The sequence below is a fragment of the Manis pentadactyla genome, chromosome 13, assembly GCF_030020395.1.
Source record: "Manis pentadactyla isolate mManPen7 chromosome 13, mManPen7.hap1, whole genome shotgun sequence".
NCBI lineage: Eukaryota > Metazoa > Chordata > Mammalia > Pholidota > Manidae > Manis > Manis pentadactyla.
The window spans coordinates 1,874,423-1,893,229 of NC_080031.1; the positions used below are offsets into that span (position 1 = coordinate 1,874,423).

An 18,807-nucleotide genomic window follows, 5' to 3' on the forward strand; every position below is an offset into this window, starting at 1 on the left:
GAACCGCACTTGCTACCCAACCGCCCAACTTCTGGCTGGGCTTTTTACCCAGGCTGGACTTCAGCTTAGCCAGGGGGATAGGCCAGGGTGGGTGACGCTCCCAGCCCTGCTGTCCGCCTGGCAGGGAGGGCCGCAGATCGCCCTCACCACGCACAGGACCGAGGGCCCCACGGCCCCCTTCTTGTGCCCCGCCTGGCCTGCCTCACTCTCAGCGGATCCCCTATGTGCCCGTCCTACTTCATGCTGTTCCTTGCCCTGCTTCCCTTACCAACTCCAGAATCTGGGGCAGGACAGACATGCCAGGCCCCCATGCCAATGCGGGACAGCTGTGGGGGTCCTGAAACTAGACTCGGGAGCTGAACTTGGGGCCTCGTGGTGTGGTTCTGGCTTTCAGCCCGGCCCTTAGAATGGATTTAAACCCATAGAATGGATTCCGGGCAGCCCGGGGAGAAAGGGGTCCAAGGGCCTGGAGTCTCACCAGCAGCCTGGTCTCCTTCTGGCCACTGCCTGGCTCCCCATCGAAATGCTTTTCAGAACCGCTCAGGAGACATGATCAGGTTATTCCCCACAGCCCACTCTCCCTTCTCTCAGAGATGCCACCCAGAAAAGCCGCCCTGCAGGGGCTGTCCCCACGAGTCCAACTACCTCAGGGGAAACGAGATTTTAAACAGAACAGCTATATTTACTGCGTAGTTACTGCGCTGCAGACATGGGCTGAGCCACCACATTGTATGTTACATTAAAACTCACACCTTGAAAAGTAGCCCGTGTTTATATCATTCTCTCCATTTTACCGATGAGACAGTTAACACAGTTTGCCCAGGATGCAGCCAGTAAGCATCAGAGATAGCATTTGACCTCACATCTGTCTGGCTGAAGTTCCAAAGCTCGTCTCAAAAACAAAAAACAAGGTCAGCCCAGGGCTGTTTGGTGAGAAGCAGTCTAGGCAAAATGCCTAAGGCTGGGAAAGGTTGGCCGAACTGCCCAACACTAAAAAACTGCAGTTGACTCCAAAATAAAAAGAGAAAATGAGAAAAATCTAAATGCTTAAAAAAAGCTTTTAAAAATGACAGCAAAATAGCATCATGAGTGTTAACCACAGCTCACATCTTATCTAGAGTTTTATACCAGTGATGTTTAATGAGGGGCCTACACACATTCTGATAAAGCTGAGGGGCTCCACCACCACGCTCACCACAACCTTCTCCCGTCCCTACCTGGCCCTGCCAGCCTATTACCACTGCCACCTGCCCAGCTTCTGCAACAGAAGCAGGAAGGAATACAGACAGGACCAGAGGAAACGGCAGGAGGTGCTGCTCTGAGCAGCCTCCTCACAGCCACTTCCTATTTCAGGCTTCCTGTCTGCAGAATGGGATAATATCTTTGTCCTACTGAACTCCCAGACTGGCTCAAATAAAACCATCTTTTAAAAAGCATGAAGCCCCTCATGGTCTACCCCCAAAGCCCGTTTTATAAAGGATGATAATTTCTCAAAATAAAAGATACAGGATCAAATCAAAACAATATATAAATACTTTTCAGATGTGAAAAAGATTTCCCAAGGTCATATGTTATTCTCTTCTGTCACAGACCTCACACAGTTTCAGATTTCCAAGGACAATTACCAACAGTTAACAGCACTTCGCATTTCTTTTCCCATTCAACCATCCTCTGCTGCCAGGTACCTGGGACTCTCTCTCCATATTTCTCTGTCATGGAGGCGGTTCACCTGAGAGGCAGAGAGGTGAGGTGATAGTTCACGGGCTCCCAGACAGTGACAGCGGAAGCCTGCAAAGCTAACCTGGACACCACCTCTTAGTAGCCATTCGGCCACAGGCCACTGATGTAACTGAGCCTAAACTTCTCATTTGGACATGGGTATGATAAGAAACATCTTTAAACATCATTTAACCCTAGGAGGTTAAACAAGAAAAAGCATGAGAGATCACTCACACAGTTACTATGTCGTACGTGCCAACGTGGACGCCATCGTCATTTGTTGCCACTGTAGGTGTATCATCACAGCACGCGTGAAACTCTTTCCTCCCCAAGCCTCACCCAAACCAACACAGGCGCTGAGTTTCTTTACAGGAATAAAGAGCTCGGATCCGAGGTCCCTGGGGAGGCTGGGCAAAATGTCAGGCTGACTTTGCTTCTCAAGATCAAGCAGTGAGGACGGGGGAGTAAGACACGGAGGAGAAAGGAGAGCAAACAGTGGGCACTGAGGCAAGCAGGGGGCCGGAGGGGGCCAGGCAGGAGGCTGGGCTGCTCAGAGCCCGTGCCCTGACTCCACAGACCTGTCACACATCTCTGAGTGGCACCTGGGGAAAAGCCCGAGGCCAGGGTGCAAAGTCTAAAAACAGGCCCCGGTGAGTGGGGAGGTTCCTGGCAACCTGGGTTCGCTTCATTACCCACAACTCGGATCCATGTTGTCACAGGGAAATATGAACAAGTTCGTTCAAAGACTGGTGTCACGTGGTCCCAGGCTGGGAACCAAAGGTGACCCTCCCCACTCCCACCCCTTTGGTGCAGGGCTTGTGGGGAAGGAACTGCTGGGACGCTCTGGCTAGCCGGCTTGCTAGGTCCCCACCGTCTGCAAATTCCCAGGTCAGGCTGCCCCGACCACCTGCCCAGCCGCCCGCGATGACCTGGGTTCACATCGGCTTTGCTCCAGTTTTGGAGCCATCTTGAGCATGGGTGACCTTGAGTCAGGCTTTGAAGGGTAAATGACTTGGGCCCAAAGGGCAGGGTACCCTGGGCAGGAGGCTCAGCCTGTCCAAAGCTGTGTAAGCCTGACAGTGTCCAGGAGGCAGAATGGTACCTTACAGATCTGTCCGTCTGAAAAACAATTCTAGTGGCCGTTTGGAGGAGAGGCTGCCAAGACGTAGCGAGAAGCAAGTTGGTGGAGTGCGTCAAATGCTCCCCAAGCTCAGTCTACTCTCTAATTATTGTGGTAATTCTAGACAAAGAAGTGTCCTATGACGTGACAGAGAAGGACAGAGAGCTGGCAGAAAACAGCAACGTGCAGGACCAGGACAAGGTGAGGCGGGAGCAGTGCCGAAGGTGCAAAATATAACAAGGAGTCGCTCGTAACTGTGCAGATGCCCCACGAGTGATGCCTCCCGAAACTTTGCACCAAGGTGCCTCTCCTCATCCCGCTGCCGCGGTGGAGACCGTGATTTCCAACACCCTCTGTGGGCGGTGCCCTGTGATCCCCGCACGGGGGCAGCGGCCACGGGGAGCCAGCAAGCCCAGCTTCCCTGGAAGAAGGTTAGTACCCGGAGGCAGGTGCACCAGCAGCGGGACCTGAATCCACGTCTCGACTCGACTCTGTCATCTCAGTGAGTTGGTCTCTTTACAAAACGGAAGAGGATGGGCAAGTACCGGGTTTGGTGCTGAGCCTCCTTCTGGAAGTGGGCTTGGTAAAAATAAAAATAACTGCAGCTCCACAGCCAGCCTGGAGCCTGCGGGACACACTCCCCTTGGACCTGAATCCTGTAGGCTCAAGAACGGGCTGTTTGTTTAAAAGGTCTTCCTGGGAAGAGAAAAAAGAAAAAGCTGCAGATTGCTGAATGTTTTCCTGCTCTTCCAACAGATATTTATGAGGAGTCCCCCACTGCAAGCTTTGCGCAGGTGCTCTGGGTACAAACACCTGAGCCCTCTGCCTGCAGGAAGCTTCCAGTAACTATGGGGGAGCTCCAGGGTATTAACAAGCAGTCATATAAACAAAGGAAACAATTTCCTGTAGAACTAGGGCTAAGAAAACAACCAGGTCAGGCAGAGGGCCTGAGGGGTGGGTGGCAGCTCCAGATAAGGCGAATAATGTAGGGAGGATGTCTCTGTCAAAGTGCTTTTTGAGGATTCTGTGAGGGAAGGAGAGATTTGCATGGGGGTAGGGCAGGGGCCAAGGGTGGGGGAGGCATCAAGTGCAAAGGCCCTGAGGTGCAACCTTTAATTTTGTTACCTGCTTTGAGTCAGGTGTACAGTGTTGGGGGCAGGATTTCTGAACAAGAGAGAAACAAATGAGTTCCTGGACCTGGTTCAAAGTAGCAGACCTGCATGTCTATCTAAGTCTCTACACCCGCACCCCACATCCCAAGGACACCTTATTTGGGTCACAGATAAACAGTCCCATTACTTTGTCTGCCCTGCCCCCAGCCCCTACCCCTTCCTCTGGCCTGGCCTCAGCTTCACCACTGACTTGTCCCTTCCTTTCTGGAGCCACAGAGCCCTCACTGATGGAACCAGCTCCCCTTTTCCTGCCCAGCCGCCCGGCTTACCCGGCTCCATTTTGCCTGCTTATGTGTAGAGGCAGAAGCTCCCCAGGCCTCGGGTTCCCTTACAGTGGGAATCAAAACGATGGTACAGAGACCTCTTCCTTAACCACATCACATCTTCTCTCAATTGGAACGTTGCTCGCACCTAATTTCAGTGCATCTGATGGAGCCCATAGAGTATTACGGACTTTCACAGCTAGAGTTGGCTATGAAAATGAATCCGATATCCCCATGTTATCCACAAGGAACTGAGGCCCTAAGAAAGGGGAATAACTTGCCCGAATTCCACAGGATTTGGGAATTGGGAATAGGTCTTAGGGCTCTTGAAGAGCTGGGCAAGCACTTTAAAACGGTCAGAGACATTTTCCACATACTATTTCCATTTTCACAGAGGACAACACTGAAGCACAGGGAGAGAGTGAGTGACCTGTCCAGGGCTGGCAGGAAGTGTTTGGCAGAGCTGGCCTTGAATCCGGGTCTTCTCATTAGAAATCCAGTGTTCTCATAATTTTGCCATGCTCTTGTCTTCTTAAAAGAAAATTGAAAAGTAAACATTCCAGAAAATTCCAGAGCAATGTTGGGGGAGAAAAAGTTACCGTCCCCCATGATTACCTTTCCTACTTACTGAAGTGCCCCATGGGCAATGAACTCACTAGAAGGGAGAGTCTCTTTCTGGGGAGATAGGACAGTAAGTCTCTGAACAGAGCTACAAACGATATTTGAATGCCAATAATGGCTCAGTTTACTTGGGCACTTTCTCTTGAAAGAAACCCCCCTCTCACGCCTGGGAGTTCCTGGGCACAGGGCTCCAATAGACCAGAGAGGGGCCTCTTGCCGTAGGCTCTGCAGTCAATGTATCATTTTCTCTGCTTTTCACCAAATTTCTCTTACTAGTAGTATTTTTGGCATTTTAATTTTAGATGCAGGTGAGGGAGTCAGACGGGACTTTTTAACTGAAGTCTAACGTAAGTATCACTAGAATCATATGCAACCTTAACCTATTTGCAGCTTTCAAGCAAGGCAGAAGAGACGGCTTTATGAAGAAAATAACAGCAGGGTATGGACCTCTTCACCACTCCTCAAGGCCACCTTCCTCACGGGGGGCTGCCCGCTGCTCCCACAAGCACCGGGTGCAGCCAGAGGGCAGTCTGGGAAAAGAGGCCCATCTGGGAGTCAGACAGGCCTAGGTTTACATCCCAGCTCTGTCCCTCAGGAGCTGTGGGATCAGGGCCCTGCTCTTTAACTTCTTGGAGGTTAGAGACCTTAGGTATCTTTATTCTACAGATGAGAAAACCGAGGCTTAAGTTAAGAAATCTGTCGAAATCTGCATCACTATTAAATGGCAGGTCTGGGGTTGAGACCACATTAGTCTGGTTCCAAAGCCCAGACGGCAGGGCATACTGCTTCTCCACAGGACTGTCATCCTTGTTAACCCCCAGAGGAACACATTTTCATGGAATGTGCTTATAGAAATCATGACGATCAAGTAACAGGATCAATTTTAAACTAGTATTTCAGAATGTAAAATATATATATATATATATATGTATGTATATCAATATGCATGTGTGTATACATGTATATGAATAAGTATATGTGTGTAAATGTGTGATATAAATATGCATATGTGTATGTATATGTGTACACACATAGCAGGATGGATAGGTAGATAATGTATCTCCAAATGTATTACGTGCTTCTGTCACAGTGGGAAAGATGATACACTTCTCACAACTAAATTGCTATAACTGCTGGCTTATGAGCCACAGGAGAATCTCAGGATCAAGGCTCTCCAATCCCACTAGTTTTGACCTAAAATTTTATTAACCAGCGTCATCACCCTCTTGAGCTTGTTTGAAAATCATATTTTGCCTCAATGTGCAAGTTAGGCCATGACTGAAGACTTTCAAAAGACTAATGACATGTACTTGGAAGGCAAATTCACAGTATTTCTAAATGACTGAATGACTTCAGTGACATCATCAAGATGGCCCCAGAAGGGTCCTGGTCTGAAGTCGCGACTCTAACCGGACATGCGGCTTTGGGAACGTCGTACCTCCTCTCTGTTCTACTTGCTCTCTTGTAAAATGGTGAGGGCAGGTTAGAGGATGTTTTAAGTCCCTTTAGTTTCTGAGTCTATCAGCATCTTGAAGAGGCAACCGTAATTCGATTGCCTAAGCTCTAGCATGTTTATCAGAACCTTAGCTGCCTTCCCTTCTAGTCACACCTAATGACCCCCAGGTGGCCGGCAGGTCCTTGTTGGGGAGTGACTGCCGCAGCCCTGTCCGTCTGCCCATTTCTCACCTCATCTGCCGCCTTACTTACTCCCTTCAACCCAGAGCCCACAGGGTGTGACAGAAAAGATGAGAATGTGCCATCTCCTTACCACAAACGTGTTCCGGGGCCTTTACTTCCTTCCAGGACCTGATTTCTCTTGATTCCTCGCTACACTAGCCCCTCAGACAGCTTTCCTGGAACTCTTCACTACAAAGGATGCCCCTTGGTAAAGCTCCCCCCAACATTTCCCCCTCTGCTTCCCCAGTGGGTTAGGCTGGAGAACTGCTCTCTCCTCATCACTTGTAGGGACTTGTGAAGACATGCAGGCCGTAGGGAAAGCTTGTTGGAGACATGCTCCTGGCAAGTGGGGGGCGTCCCAGTGTTCAATTTCTGCAAAACAGAAACCCCCCAACCTCTAGTGACCTGGTGGTTAAATTTGAAAAGCTCAGTGGTTTACAAACCTGCTTCAATCCACCTCCTTCCCTTTTGCTCTGAAGCGCCATCAGGAAATCATCCGAAGAGGAGCAATGCACAGCAGTGGTTCCCAGCGAGCGTGGCCTCCGGTGTCTGCAGCCGGCTACCCACTCTTGGCCGCTAGAGGACAGAGTTCAGTACCGTGCGTAGGGGGGCAGTGAGGAGGGGGATGGGGGAGGGGGGGGAGGGGGGGAAGGGGCGGGACTCTCCAGGAAGCTGCAGGAGCGAGCTCAGCAGAATCATAGGAAGCGGGGGTCAGGTGTGGGCTTCCTCGGTTACTTTGTTATCTTCCATCTCCGGCAGGTTCTGCCAGGTGCTCGCAGGCCTTCCGCCCCACCCACGTTTATTCTGGAAAACAGAGGCAATAACACACCTGGGCCCCCTGCTAGTGGCGCCTTGCTTAGGTTGGGAGACGGCAACCTTCTGAGGGCAGAACCGCTTTTCCTTTGCCTGCGGACGTCACTCAGTAGGACCACAGATACACCTGGCTTTGTAACAAAAGAAGCAACACAAACATGCTGAGGCTGGGGAATAGGGGCTGGCTTCCTTCTGAGGGATTTTGCAAAGACCAAACTGTTCAGAAAAGCAAAACAAGCTGCCCATATTTAGGGAGCTGCCATCTCTGCCAGTTTGTGATTAATCAGCAAGGAAGAAGGTACCTTTAAGGAAAAGAAATACAGACTGGAAGAGACCAAGCAAGGAGAACTGTGCTTGGGGATAGAGTTTGCTTGAAACTTGCCCAGCCCTGCAGCCCTCTGGGAGACTTGTTCCCAGTATAATTATACTAAATATATATGGTTGGGTGAGCTGGCTAGCAACTAGGAGGTGGCCACTGTCCCTGCAAGTTTCAGCTGGCTAATAGATACACTGCAAAGAGAAAAGGGAATGGCTGGCCAGTGACTTCTGAATATCAAAGCACTGTGCGTTCCCACGACTCCCCTTTCTATCCCAGCCAAAGGGATCAGAGGACACCCAGCATTTCACTATTTTCCCAGCATTAGGGACGACTCCCCAGGCTGGTGGCCGGGCATGTCTGCAAGGTCAAGGTGGACGCGGGTAGACTGGGTGGAGATGGGTGGGCAGCCGTCTGCAGTCCACGCCTGCCTCCACCTGGGCTGCTCTGCGGACCCCTGGTCTCCGCAGCATAATCCGGAAGGTTAGTAAAAATCACAACAGGCAGAGCCCACTGTCTGGCTGAGAGGTTTACAACTTAAACTCATGGCAGTGGGAGAAATTGGCTCAATCACTTGGAGTAATGGTACAGGGAGAGCAGTTGGGCATGACTGCTATTTAACTCAGGGAACAGGGGCGCCGCGCTCCACAGTCACACACAGGTAAACACGTCGTGCTGTGGGGTGGGAACGAGCACCACCCCTGCACTCTGCCCGTCTGGCTCTCCTTTCGCCCGCGTGACTCATCCCAACCGGATAAAAGGGACAAGACTGGGAGAACAGGCCACAAACAGGCTCACAGCTACAACCCCATCAGTACTCACAGGTCACCCTTCCCTCCTTTAAAGAGATTTAAAGTTTACCTATCACAGACCTTACACCACGTTAAGGCATCTTGTAGCGGGGAGGGTGCAAGATGATGTGACATAAGCACCCCTTGTGCGTTTTCTTAGCAACCCTAGTGAGGTGGGGCCCGTTATTGCCCCCAGTTTACAGGGACGGACACTGCGACTCAGGGCGTGTACATAGTCGACCCAAGAGGTGGGAAGTGGTATCTGAACACAGGCCCGTGTGGGTAACCAGAGCCTGAGCTCAGCCTGGAGAAGAGGGGCTGGAGATGAGCGCTGGTTTGAACAGCCCCCGTTTCATCCCTTAAGGTCTCGGGCACTGTGAGGCCTCCCTGCCCACCCTTCCCCAGCGGTCATGCTGCTTTCCTACCATAAACGAGGGCTCAGCTTCACCAGGTGCAAGTACTGCAGATGCACCGGGGAGCCCGCGGTCGCCCTTGTCCCCAGAGAGCTCACAGTCTGGCTGAAGAGGCAGCTAAAGAAACAGGTTCACAGGAAAAAGGGTGAACCGGAAACTGCCAGGACCTTGCCTCGCTTTCCCCTTGGCCCCGTCCACCCTCCAGTCCCCAGAGGGACCTGTCCTGTGTGTAACCCAATTGTCAGGAGGACTTGGGAGCAGCCCCGTTTCCCCAGCCAATATCCCAGCTCAAGCGCCATGGCCCTGCAGCTGAAAGACAAAACAAGGCGTCTATACGCTCCTGGAGTCAAGTCACAGACCGGGAAAGGACTCCCCAGGCGAGTTTTTCTAGGCCACTGCTGGAAACAGCACTTCTGCTCACAATCCATGTGTTGGCCAGGACTTAGTCACACGCCCTGTACCTAAGCACAAGGTATGTTGACACACGTCACCCAGCGTGTGCTCGGGAAGATGCCCAGAGAGCAGCTGGCCCATCTCTGCCAGGCCTGGTAATGGCAGAGCTAATCTGTCAGCTGGTTAACTGATAGTTGTTTGGGATTGGGACTACAAGGCCACTATGGGAGTAATGAACAGTGTCATTCACATCAATTCATTTGAGTTCAATGCAATTTAATAAGTATTAATGCTCCTAGAACATTGAGAAAAGCGTGGTTCTAGGCCCCTGAAGGAGACATAAATTGAAATAGAACACAGTTATACCCTCAAGGAGCTGTATACAATTAAATTCAGAAGCTATCCTCAACCCTTATCTATAGCCTATTGACTTTTCAAGGGTTAGTGAAACACCCACAGCTACAAAGAATTCTGCCCTAAATGTTGGGGTGCAGAGAACAGTCCCTCCTCTCCTAGATTCCTAAAACACTTGGTGTCTGTGTGTGTTCGTTCATTCATTCCATTCATTCCCCAACATTTAACAAGCAGAGGCCTAGGCTGCTTGACAGTGTGCTAGGCTCTGGAGGTTAGAGGTGGGAATATTGAGACTTTCCCTTCCACAAACTCACAATGGTGTGGGTGGGCAGAGGGCACACCACTCAGATACAAGGCAGATGGTGGGAAATCCTACGATAAATGTTCAAAAAGCGCTAAGGGGCTTATGGAGAAGGGAGAAATTCTTTCTGGCTGGAGTGGGTGGAAAAGGTTGCATCAAAGTTCCAACGGTGACCCCCCCAAAGAGACAAAGGACCCTGCCCTGGCACAGGAGGCTGATTCAGAGCCTCTGGCCCAGACCCTGTTCTGCACCTACTCAGCCCCAGTGGGAAAAAGGCAGTGAGCTTTTCTTAAGGGAGCACTCTAAGGCAGTCCTCCACTTTCATCTTAGAAATTAAGACAAAGTTTGAATCCTACCCCACAGGAGACCCATGTTTGTTTTGCTATAATAATTTTAATAGAATTGGCTTAAGTTACCTGTCACTGAGTGAAATCAGTTCCTCATACGCCTGGCGTGCCCCGGACATACCACTTCCATTCGAAGAGTACCTGCTCCTAAATTCAGCTTCTGCGTGGTTGACCGCAAGTTCAGTTTTCCTGGATCCCTCGTCTTTAATCCTTGTCAGAGTAAACGAAATAGTCTGCTTCAAGGACTCTGCAACGGTCTTCTGCTTTGCGAGCATGCAGCGTGGTGACCGCGAGTGAGCTGTGAAGGACACAGCGGCTTCCACGCCCTGCCCCCACACCCGGGGGGCACCAGCTGTCTCGGGACCACGGTGCTGCTGGCAAACCTCCAAGGAATATGGCCCTTCCACGTCCTGCACATAACTACAAGCATACCTCCTTTGCCTGCTTTATTGTGCTTCACAGATACTGCCATTAAAAAAAAAAGGAACAAATTGAAGGTTTTTAGGAACCCTGCACTGAGCAAATAAATCTATTGGGCCATTTGCTCATTTTGTGTCTCTGTCACAAATTTTGGTAATTCTTGCAATACTTCCAACTTTTTAATGATTATTGTATTTGTTATAATCGATGAAGCAAACTTTATTGTCGTCTTATTTTAAGAAACTGCCACGGCCACCCCAACCTTCAGCAGCCACCGTCATCTGTCAGCTGCCATCAGCATCTAAGCCAGACCCTCCACGGGCAAAAAGTTTGTCTGGCTGAAAGCTCAGGTGATCTGATCATTAGCATTTTTTATCAATAAAGTCATTTTAAGTTGGGGTGTGTACATTGTTTTTTAGACACAATGCTATTGCACACTTTAGACTATAGTATAGTGTAAAGACAATTTTTACCTGCACTGGGAAACCAAAAAATATTTTGAATTTTGTTATTGAGATATTTGCTCTCTTTTGGGGTCTGGAACTGCCCCGGAGTATCTCTGTTGTGTGTCTGTAGGGCGCTCCTCTTCTAAAACAGCAGCGGTGCACTTAAGTCTATAATGGTAAACACCTCAAAAGTTTAACAGTTGGCTATTTAAAGTTAAACAGGGTAAGAAAATGTTACATACTTCCCTTCTCCCAGGCTTCCCCACAATGAAACACCGAAGTGTTAAAAAAAAAAGCCCCTTTCTGATGAGGACCTGGGGGTTCATTTTCAGCATGGTGCCTGGGGACGTAGCTCTGGGGCTGCCATTACCCGTAATGGGACTCGCGCTGCCTCATGCACGGGATATGCAAACTGCACCCCTCGACAGCCACAAAATTTTAGTTTTGAAATTGAGGCCAGTTTTCTCAGAACAAAGCAGTTTTCCAGAAACACCGAAAACCACTTTGTACTGGCCCAGGGCCTGTGTGTTTATGTTCTGTGTATCCAAAAGGGAGAAAATGCCTTTCTCCAAAGGGCAGATGCTCCTTTCAAAGACAACATTAACACATTATGCCCAATAGCTTGACAGCAATGGCTGCTGAGTCTCACCCCAAAGCTTTGTTAGGAACCCTATAAAACCTGGCACATGGTTTGTGACACCCTGTGAAACACTGTGCTTCTTCCATAATAACCTGAGCTCTGCTGCCTGTCATTAAGGGACCTCTCTTATTAAGCATCTCTTTTTTAAATGGCTGCCATCATCTGGTCCCAGTGTACATTAAATCCCATTATAATTATAAACACACTTCCCCATAACATCCGTTGCAGATTTCATCCACACTGCCTACCCCCTCAGGGCATCTTTGCACTAATAACAACTCAGATTTGCTATTTGAGTTGACAACATTAGGTCCCAACACCATTTGCAATATGCTGAGGAGAGAGAGGGAGAAGACAAAGCTTTCTCTTCCTCAATCATGAAGATCCTGGGGTCACAGTGACCCAAGACCTCAGGGGCTAAAAGAAATAACCCCTCTTCTTCTCCCTTTGGAAAGCCACTCTCTGCCTAAAGATGAGAGGAAGGGCATACTTACTACCTGGAAGAAGAGTAACACTACCACCCAGAACTCAGGGGAAAGGCGGCGATTAGTAATCAAAGAAGCCATCTTATTTGGTTTTCTGGACTTTGCCTAAGCAGAGCCCACACGTCACCTGATTATTTCCCCCTCTATAGTCTGCAGGGTCATCTACGGGAAGTACCAGAGCATAAAAGAACTAAACTTAAAAAAAAAAAAAAGACAAACCAAAGAAAACTAGCAGCATATACACTGAGGGCAAATTTTGACACATCTGCATCTATCTGGTAGATATCCTCTATGGTGACCTTGAAGCTCTGTAAGATCCTTTGCCTCCAGGAAAAGACACAGTAGGTCTGCTGTCTTCCCCCAAGCGTCCAGAGTGGAGTGAAGACCTGAGGGTACAAGTGACAGCCTGGCGTGTCCTCCAGTGGCAACCCGGAGTTCTTAACTGCAGAAGAAACCTTTTTCCACTGATCACAAAGTTTGGGGAAATGCAAAGTAGCTTTGCTCCCCAAAGTAGGAGCCCTTGATTTATTTATCACTATAGCAAAGTTTACCTTTAAATGTTAAAACTATTTTCCAAATGAGGAGTTGGAACAAAAGGAGTGTCAGCAGTCACTAACCATCAGAATACTCAGAACACCACTAGAACCTTCTGTGGAGTTGAAGTTTTACTATAATTCAAAACACCCTTCTCAACTTTGGCCTGAGATTTTGAGGAAGGAGGGGAAGTGCAGAGATCCTGGGGACCGAGATCTGTTCATCTGGTGGCCCGAGTCCCTGGAGAACTGCGTGGGCCTCGGTTGGCTGCTGAACCCTTGGCCTCAGTGGAGTAAGAGAACAGGGAAATTACAAGCCCTTGCTTCCCTCTCCCCTCTAGCTAGGGGCTGTATGACCTAGATGTTAACGTGAGTTCTGCTGTGGGAATGGTCTGATTTAAAGCCTCAGCTCTGATACTTAATAGCTGTACAGCCTTGGGTAAGGGATTTAAGTCCCGGAGCCTCAGTTTTCTCATCTGCAGAAATGGGGAAAACAACAGTACCTGCATTAATAGTGCAGTTATAAAGATTGAATAAAACACTATATAGACGGCGTGTTAAGATTCACGGTCAGTGCTCAGAGTGAGTGAGGATTCCATGTCGCCTTCCTGTAGGATCCCTCAGACCTCCTACACCTTCCTCTTCCACAAACAGCTCTGAAAGGCAGCCACCAGCAGGAGGTGTGTGAGTAGAGGACACGAGGAAATGAGAGGAGTCGGCAGTGCAATTCCATCCAGAGGTCAACTCCCTTACCCTCCTCTCCAGCATGACCTCCTGGCAAGACCAACATCTCCCTTTTTTAGGACCCGATGGAGTTGATGTTCCAGCTTCCCGTAGCACATCCTTCAAGAAAAAAAAGTTAAAAAAAAAAACTACAAATACCTCAACAAGAGAGAGAGAGAGGGAGAGAGGGAGAGAGGGAGAGTTAATTTTCTTTTGTAATTTTCCATCCTGCCTGTTTCCAGGTGCTGTCATATGAAATCTGTGAACTGGGGATTCCCATCAGTCCTCTGGGGACCCAAGGACATGGCTCTGGCTGTAAGTGATGCCAGTTTTGGCGGGGGAGCGGCTGCCACGTTATCTGGGCCCAGTAAACCTTATCAAACTGCTGTGCAGCCAGCCTTCAGCGCTAAGTGGAGATGCTCGAAGCCCAGTGCTGGCACTCAGCCCGCAGCCTCGCCTGCCTTCCTCCTCCTCCTTACCTACCTTCTCCACCTCTTAAATGCAGGCATTAATCTCGCTTTAACACTTACTAACAAGGGTTGGGCTTTTTTAACGGGCAGAGTTTATGAAGCAAGGGAGATTTTCACAGAGTGAACATGGCATAGAGGTGGGGCGGTCCAGGGCCTCAGAGGGATTGTTCTTTCTGTCACTGTTTCCAGAGATTCCCTCCTTCTCTGATTTGAGGATTAATAGGTTAGGATCAAGGGTTAATTGTGTGCTTCTCCTGCTATTGCGCTCTGGAGGGGCCGGCTGGCGGGTGTGGACAGTGAGGCAGCACCTTCACCAGGTGCCATTTAAGCGGATGCTCGGCAAGTTTAATGGTTCTGTTTCCTTGGTGAGGCCTTGGGAGTCTTTCTCCTCTGCTTACTTCCTCCCCTATTACTCTCCTTGCAGAACAATTCTGTCTTAACTTTAAGTCCCTTTCCCCTTATGGACTGTGTAGACCTTAGACAGGAAGAATGGTCTCCAATAACGACTGCTCTTTATTGTTAAAAAGGGGCTTCTCCGGGCACAGGTCAGATGTCGCTGGGTTGTGAGATCCCAGAGCACAGCCGGCCCTTCCTTCGCTGTGCGCCCCCTGCCCAGCGGCTCCGGTCCTGCCGGGTGCCCTCCCTGCCCGTGGGAGGGGGGACGCCTGCTGGGGTGGGCCTGCCTGTCCTCGGGACTGACTAGACCCCTGGCAGCTCTTGGGACCCGCGACCGGTTCTGAGACGTAAACCCACTTGTCTGGCCCTCCTCGGCCCCAAGAGGGTTTTTGCCTCGTTGGCCTCTGTCCGTCTCCGTGAGCCTACAGTTCTGGGGGCCCGGCGCTCGGTCTGGGACGGTGCTGGCGGCCCGCGCTGGAATATGAGTGTCCTGAGGGCTGCGGGAAGCCTTCGACCCACCCGCGTGTCAGGGACGGGCTGTTGTCACTCAGCACGCCCGGGATCGGAGCCCCGCGCGCGTTGCTAAGGCCGTGTGACCTCCGGGACTGCCTGTCCCGAGGCCCAGGGAGGGCGCTCTGCACCGCCCCTGGCGCCGCGCTCCCGGACGGGGGTTAGCTGGCCGCCGCGGCCGCCGCCGGAGAAGCGCTTCCCGCCCGCGCCCACCTTCGCCAGGCTCCGGGGCAGGGGCAGGGGCTCTCCGCCGCCGAGGGAGCGCAGTGCTCTGCCGTTCTGCCGTTCTGCCCCGGGGTTACTGGCGTCCCCTCCACCCTCTCAGGTGCGGCGGCCAGCGGGGAGGAGGCGGTATTTGGGGGGCCCGGAGCTCCTTCAGGTTCCCCCCGCCCCCTGCGGACCGCGCCGAGCAGAGTGCGGGTCAGGGGAACCGCGTCCAGCCGGGCCCCCTGGGGGGCAAAGCCGAGGGGCTGCTCGAGATGATGGGTGTGGGGTGGGGGGTCAGTGTTTCTCAGGCCTCCACCTCGGCCTCCGGGGATCGCGGCAGCTAAGACGGGGCGTCTCCCCCGACGGCTGGTCCCGCGGCCCCTCCGGCACCGGGGTCACGGGGCCCGCGAACTCTGCGCCTGGGGACTTGTCGCCGGGACGCGCGCCCCCCGGAGGCGCGAAGGCCGGGCGCGGACCGGTGTCGGGTGCAGGGTGTGCAGCCCCGAGCCCGGGGAAGCGTGGCGGGCGAGGTGGCACGCGCCGGGCCGGGGACGAAACTCCGCGCCGGAGCCGCAGCGCCGCGCGAACCCGCGTCCAGTGGGCACGGAGAGCCCGGGGCTGCGGCGGGGGCCGCGCCGCTCCTCCCTGCTCCCGGCCGGGCGCCCGGCGGCAGCTAGGTGTCAGGCGAAGCCCGGAGCGCGGCGGGCGGCGCGGGCGGGGCGGGAAGGGGGCGGCTGTGGGCAGAGAGCCGGCTCGGCCGCCAGCACTAAAGATGGAGAGGCGCCGGGGCCTCGCGGGGGAGGGGGCTCGGCGTTGACGTGGGACGCGGCGGAGGCGCCGCAGCCGGCGGTGATTTGCTAACCTCGCGGCAGACAGGAGTGGAGGGCGATGAGAGCGGGTTCTGCGAACTGCCGCCGCCGCCGCCGCGACACCGAGAGCAACAGTTCCCCGGCCGGCGCCCGCCTCGGCCCGGACGCACCCCCGAGACGCGCGCCCGGCCCGGCCGCGGTGAGTGGGGGCCGCGGAGGACGCGCCGCCCGAGAGCCGCGCGCAGGGCGCCCCGGGGCTGGGGAGGTCTCAGGGGCGCGCCCGCCCGGCCGCGGGGCCGCCGCCCGGTTTTCTGGGGCGAGCGCCCTCCCCGCTGCTGCCGTCGGCGCCGCCGCCGGTCGGGGTCGGGCTGGGAGGGGGCGCCCCGGCTGTCAGCCCCTCCCCGGCCCGTCCGCCCTGGGCCACGGTCGGGGTGCGGCGTGCGGAGCGGTCTGCCGGGCCCGGGCGCGCGAGCGGAGGGCCGGGCTCGGCGGCTTTGTACGGCCGGGGGCCGGCGGAGGGGCCGGAGCCGGTGGGAGCTGCGGGGTCCGCGGGCCGCGCGCGGGCGCCGGGTGGGGTTGCGGCTTGTGTGTGTGTGTCTTCGCCGGCGGGCTGGGGAGCCAGGGGCGGAGGACCCGAGAGCGGACCGTGGGGCGGCGGGGTGCAGGACCGGGGCCCGCTTGGGTTTTGTTTCTCTTTGGAAAACGTGGTGGGCATTTTTCCTGGTCGGACTTGATCCCCCCGGCGTGGGGGGAGGGGCGGCGGCGGCGCCGCTCAGGGTCGCCAGGGCTCCGGGCCCCGCTCGGCTCTCCGCGGGACCCGCCGCGGCGCCGGAGCTCGCGTGCGCTCCCGGCCGCGCCCGGCGGGTGCCCGGCTCTGCACCTGATGCGTCAGGACGCCTCCCGCAGCCCGGCGCGCCGGCGGCCGGCCCGCACAGCCCCGGGAGCGCTCCCGCTCGCGCTCGCAGCGCGCACCGTGCCGCCGGCCCGCGGTCCCCGGGGCGCACGGACGCGCCGGGCACTGCCCGTGGCTCCCGGGGGCCGCGGCCCGGGTCGGAGGGGGGGGCCGGCAGGTCCCCCCTCGCCCTCGCTCCCACTGCCGGCCGCCGCGCTTCCGTGCTGCCCCCTCGCCTCCGCCTCGCCCCCGTCCAGCCAGCCCGGACTCGCGCCTCCCGTCCGGGTCGCTTCCCTCCTCCCCTCGCCCGGCTCCCTTTCTCCCGTTCGGCTCCCCGGGAAAGTTGCATTCCCAAGTTTGCAGAAGTCGTCTCCGAGTCTCCGCAGGGATGGCTGGCGGTGCGGGAGAGCGCGGTCCGCACCCGGGACTGGCGGGTCGGCGCCGCGGGTCCCCGCGCCGCCGGGTCTCACGGCTGGCCGAGGGCGCCCTGGCTCTCCCCAGGACCCCAGAAGCCTGCTTTGGGGACGAAACCCGGGCGGGGCGTCCATTCTATCGGCGGCTCCCTCCTAGTTCTCCGAAAGCGCCAAGTCTGCGGGAAAGCGCGCAGTGGCCAGGCGCGGAGGACGGCCGTGCCACCCGTGGCCGCCTCAGCCCCCACCCCAGGGTGGACAGCAGCATGTCTTTATTACCGCCCGGTTAACCCTTCGTGCGTAAAGATCCGAGGCTCTGGAGCCAGCAGGGCTTCTTGCCCGGGCGAACGCAGGGCTCCCCGTGTGAGCCAGAGCCCTTGCCCTGCTGGGCCTCCAATTCCTTTCGCCGCAGCGTCACTGTCGGGCCGCAGCACGGCGGCGGCGGGGACCAGGGTCCGGGAGGTCTTTCCAGCAGTGCAGACGGGTTGGGGAGCCCCGCAGCTCTGGTACGGATCCCCAGCAGCACTTGGGGAGAGGCCTTTGTCTCCTAGCCCTGTCCTCCCTTCATGCTGCTTGTAAGTCACCCCGCAGATGCTAGTGCCAGTATCACTTCTAGTGCCTCCATAGCCTGTCCGGCGTCCATGGCTGCCCCTGGTCACAGGACTTGCCAACTCCCGGAAGCCTGTGGGACACACTGGGAGTTCTGCTCAGTGTGTGAGCTCTGGCTGTAAGGGTGCATGTGTCCGGTGAATCTTCTCCTTAGGTCCTTCATGACCTGCTCCCCTACATTTTATAGGTCTTCCTGGCCACTGGGCACTTGAGGGCAAGGGGTTAAGCGTGGCACCTTATATAAGTGTGCACACCGTGTTAACTCTCCCCCTCTCTGGCTGCTGTGCACACACACAGTCCGGATTTTTGCATATTTTGCACATGCAATGACCAAGGCACGTACGGGCGCAAGTGAGCCAAGCTGGCGTGGGGGTTAGGCACGTGTGCTTGCTAGTGCCCAAGGAGTGGGTCAGGCCGTGCGTCTGTCAGTCTTCTGCAGCCCCGAGCAGAGGAGCACAGAGGCCCAGGGAGGCTGTGGCAGATGGAAGACGGGCCTGCGGAGAGCCCTTGTCCTTAGATTTCTGAGCACCAGGAACGGTGGGCTTCTAGCCCCCGCTGGGCCTGGCTTTGCTTCTCCGCCTACTGCAGTGAGGCACGGGGTTGAGTGGAACTGCTTCATTTGACTAAAGGAAGGGGTTAAATTCTTACTCATTTGGAGTCAGTGCCGGGCCCCTCCTCATACTGAATGCTGGCCTGGCACAGAGACCTTTACTCTCAGATTTAAAGAAAACTCAGGACTCATCAGGCTTCGGTAGTTTTCATTGACTTTGTCACATGGTTTCATAGAGCAGTGGATTAGGTACGGGCTGGGGCAGGACCTTCTCTTTACTCATGATCCTTGACCTCTAAGGGCAGACATAGATTTCTAGCAAATCCTCTCCTCTCCGTTAAAATCTCCAAGACTCTTGCTGGAGGGTGTAGGGGGGCGGAGCTGAATTGTTTGTATTCTTACTTTGA

The 18,807-nt window shown here is 54.3% G+C and overlaps 2 protein-coding genes and 1 long non-coding RNA gene across 12 annotated transcripts in view; 1 reads left to right on the forward strand and 2 right to left on the reverse strand.

Moving 5' to 3' along the window:
• Positions 1-1,855: 1,855 nt before the first annotated feature.
• LOC118929593 (uncharacterized) lies at positions 1,856-15,207 on the reverse strand. Of its 4 annotated transcripts, none has more exons than XR_008993382.1 (5): positions 15,137-15,207; positions 12,511-13,667; positions 10,370-10,765; positions 3,965-4,805; positions 1,856-3,535 (listed from the first exon to the last, which is right to left on the reverse strand). It is a non-coding gene; the product is annotated as an uncharacterized LOC118929593 (long non-coding RNA). The 4 variants fall into 4 exon arrangements; XR_008993380.1 differs by lacking the exons at positions 1,856-3,535; positions 3,965-4,805 and adding exons at positions 7,215-7,376; positions 8,918-9,022; XR_008993381.1 differs by having other exon boundaries at positions 1,856-4,805.
• ZBTB16 (zinc finger and BTB domain containing 16) overlaps positions 13,765-18,807 on the forward strand; it is a 175,545-nt gene continuing 170,502 nt past the window's right edge. For 3 of the 7 annotated variants that reach the window (XM_036919789.2, XM_036919792.2, XM_036919793.2), the window contains exon 1: positions 16,001-16,138. The gene's annotated coding sequence lies outside the window, so the exon portion shown is untranslated. Of the gene's footprint in view, positions 13,863-14,920; positions 15,249-16,000; positions 16,139-18,366; positions 18,388-18,807 lie in introns of those variants that run through there. The other 4 variants (XM_057490776.1, XM_057490775.1, XM_036919790.2 and 1 more) reach the window with 4 other exon arrangements.
• LOC118929694 (collagen alpha-1(I) chain-like) lies at positions 15,425-17,180 on the reverse strand. Its single transcript, XM_057491076.1, has 2 exons — positions 16,040-17,180; positions 15,425-15,987 (listed from the first exon to the last, which is right to left on the reverse strand). Exons 1-2 carry the CDS (start codon positions 17,178-17,180, stop codon positions 15,425-15,427), a joined length of 1,704 nt encoding a protein of 567 aa, XP_057347059.1.

Coding starts and splice junctions, on each gene's coding strand:
- LOC118929694 (XM_057491076.1), bottom strand. CDS start 17,180: ATGCAACTTTCCCGGGGAGCCGAACGGGAGAAAGGGAGCCGGGCGAGG. Junction 15,988..16,039: donor TCGCGGCGGCGGCGGCGGCA/GTTCGCAGAACC, acceptor CCGCGAGGTTAG/CAAATCACCGCCGGCTGCGG.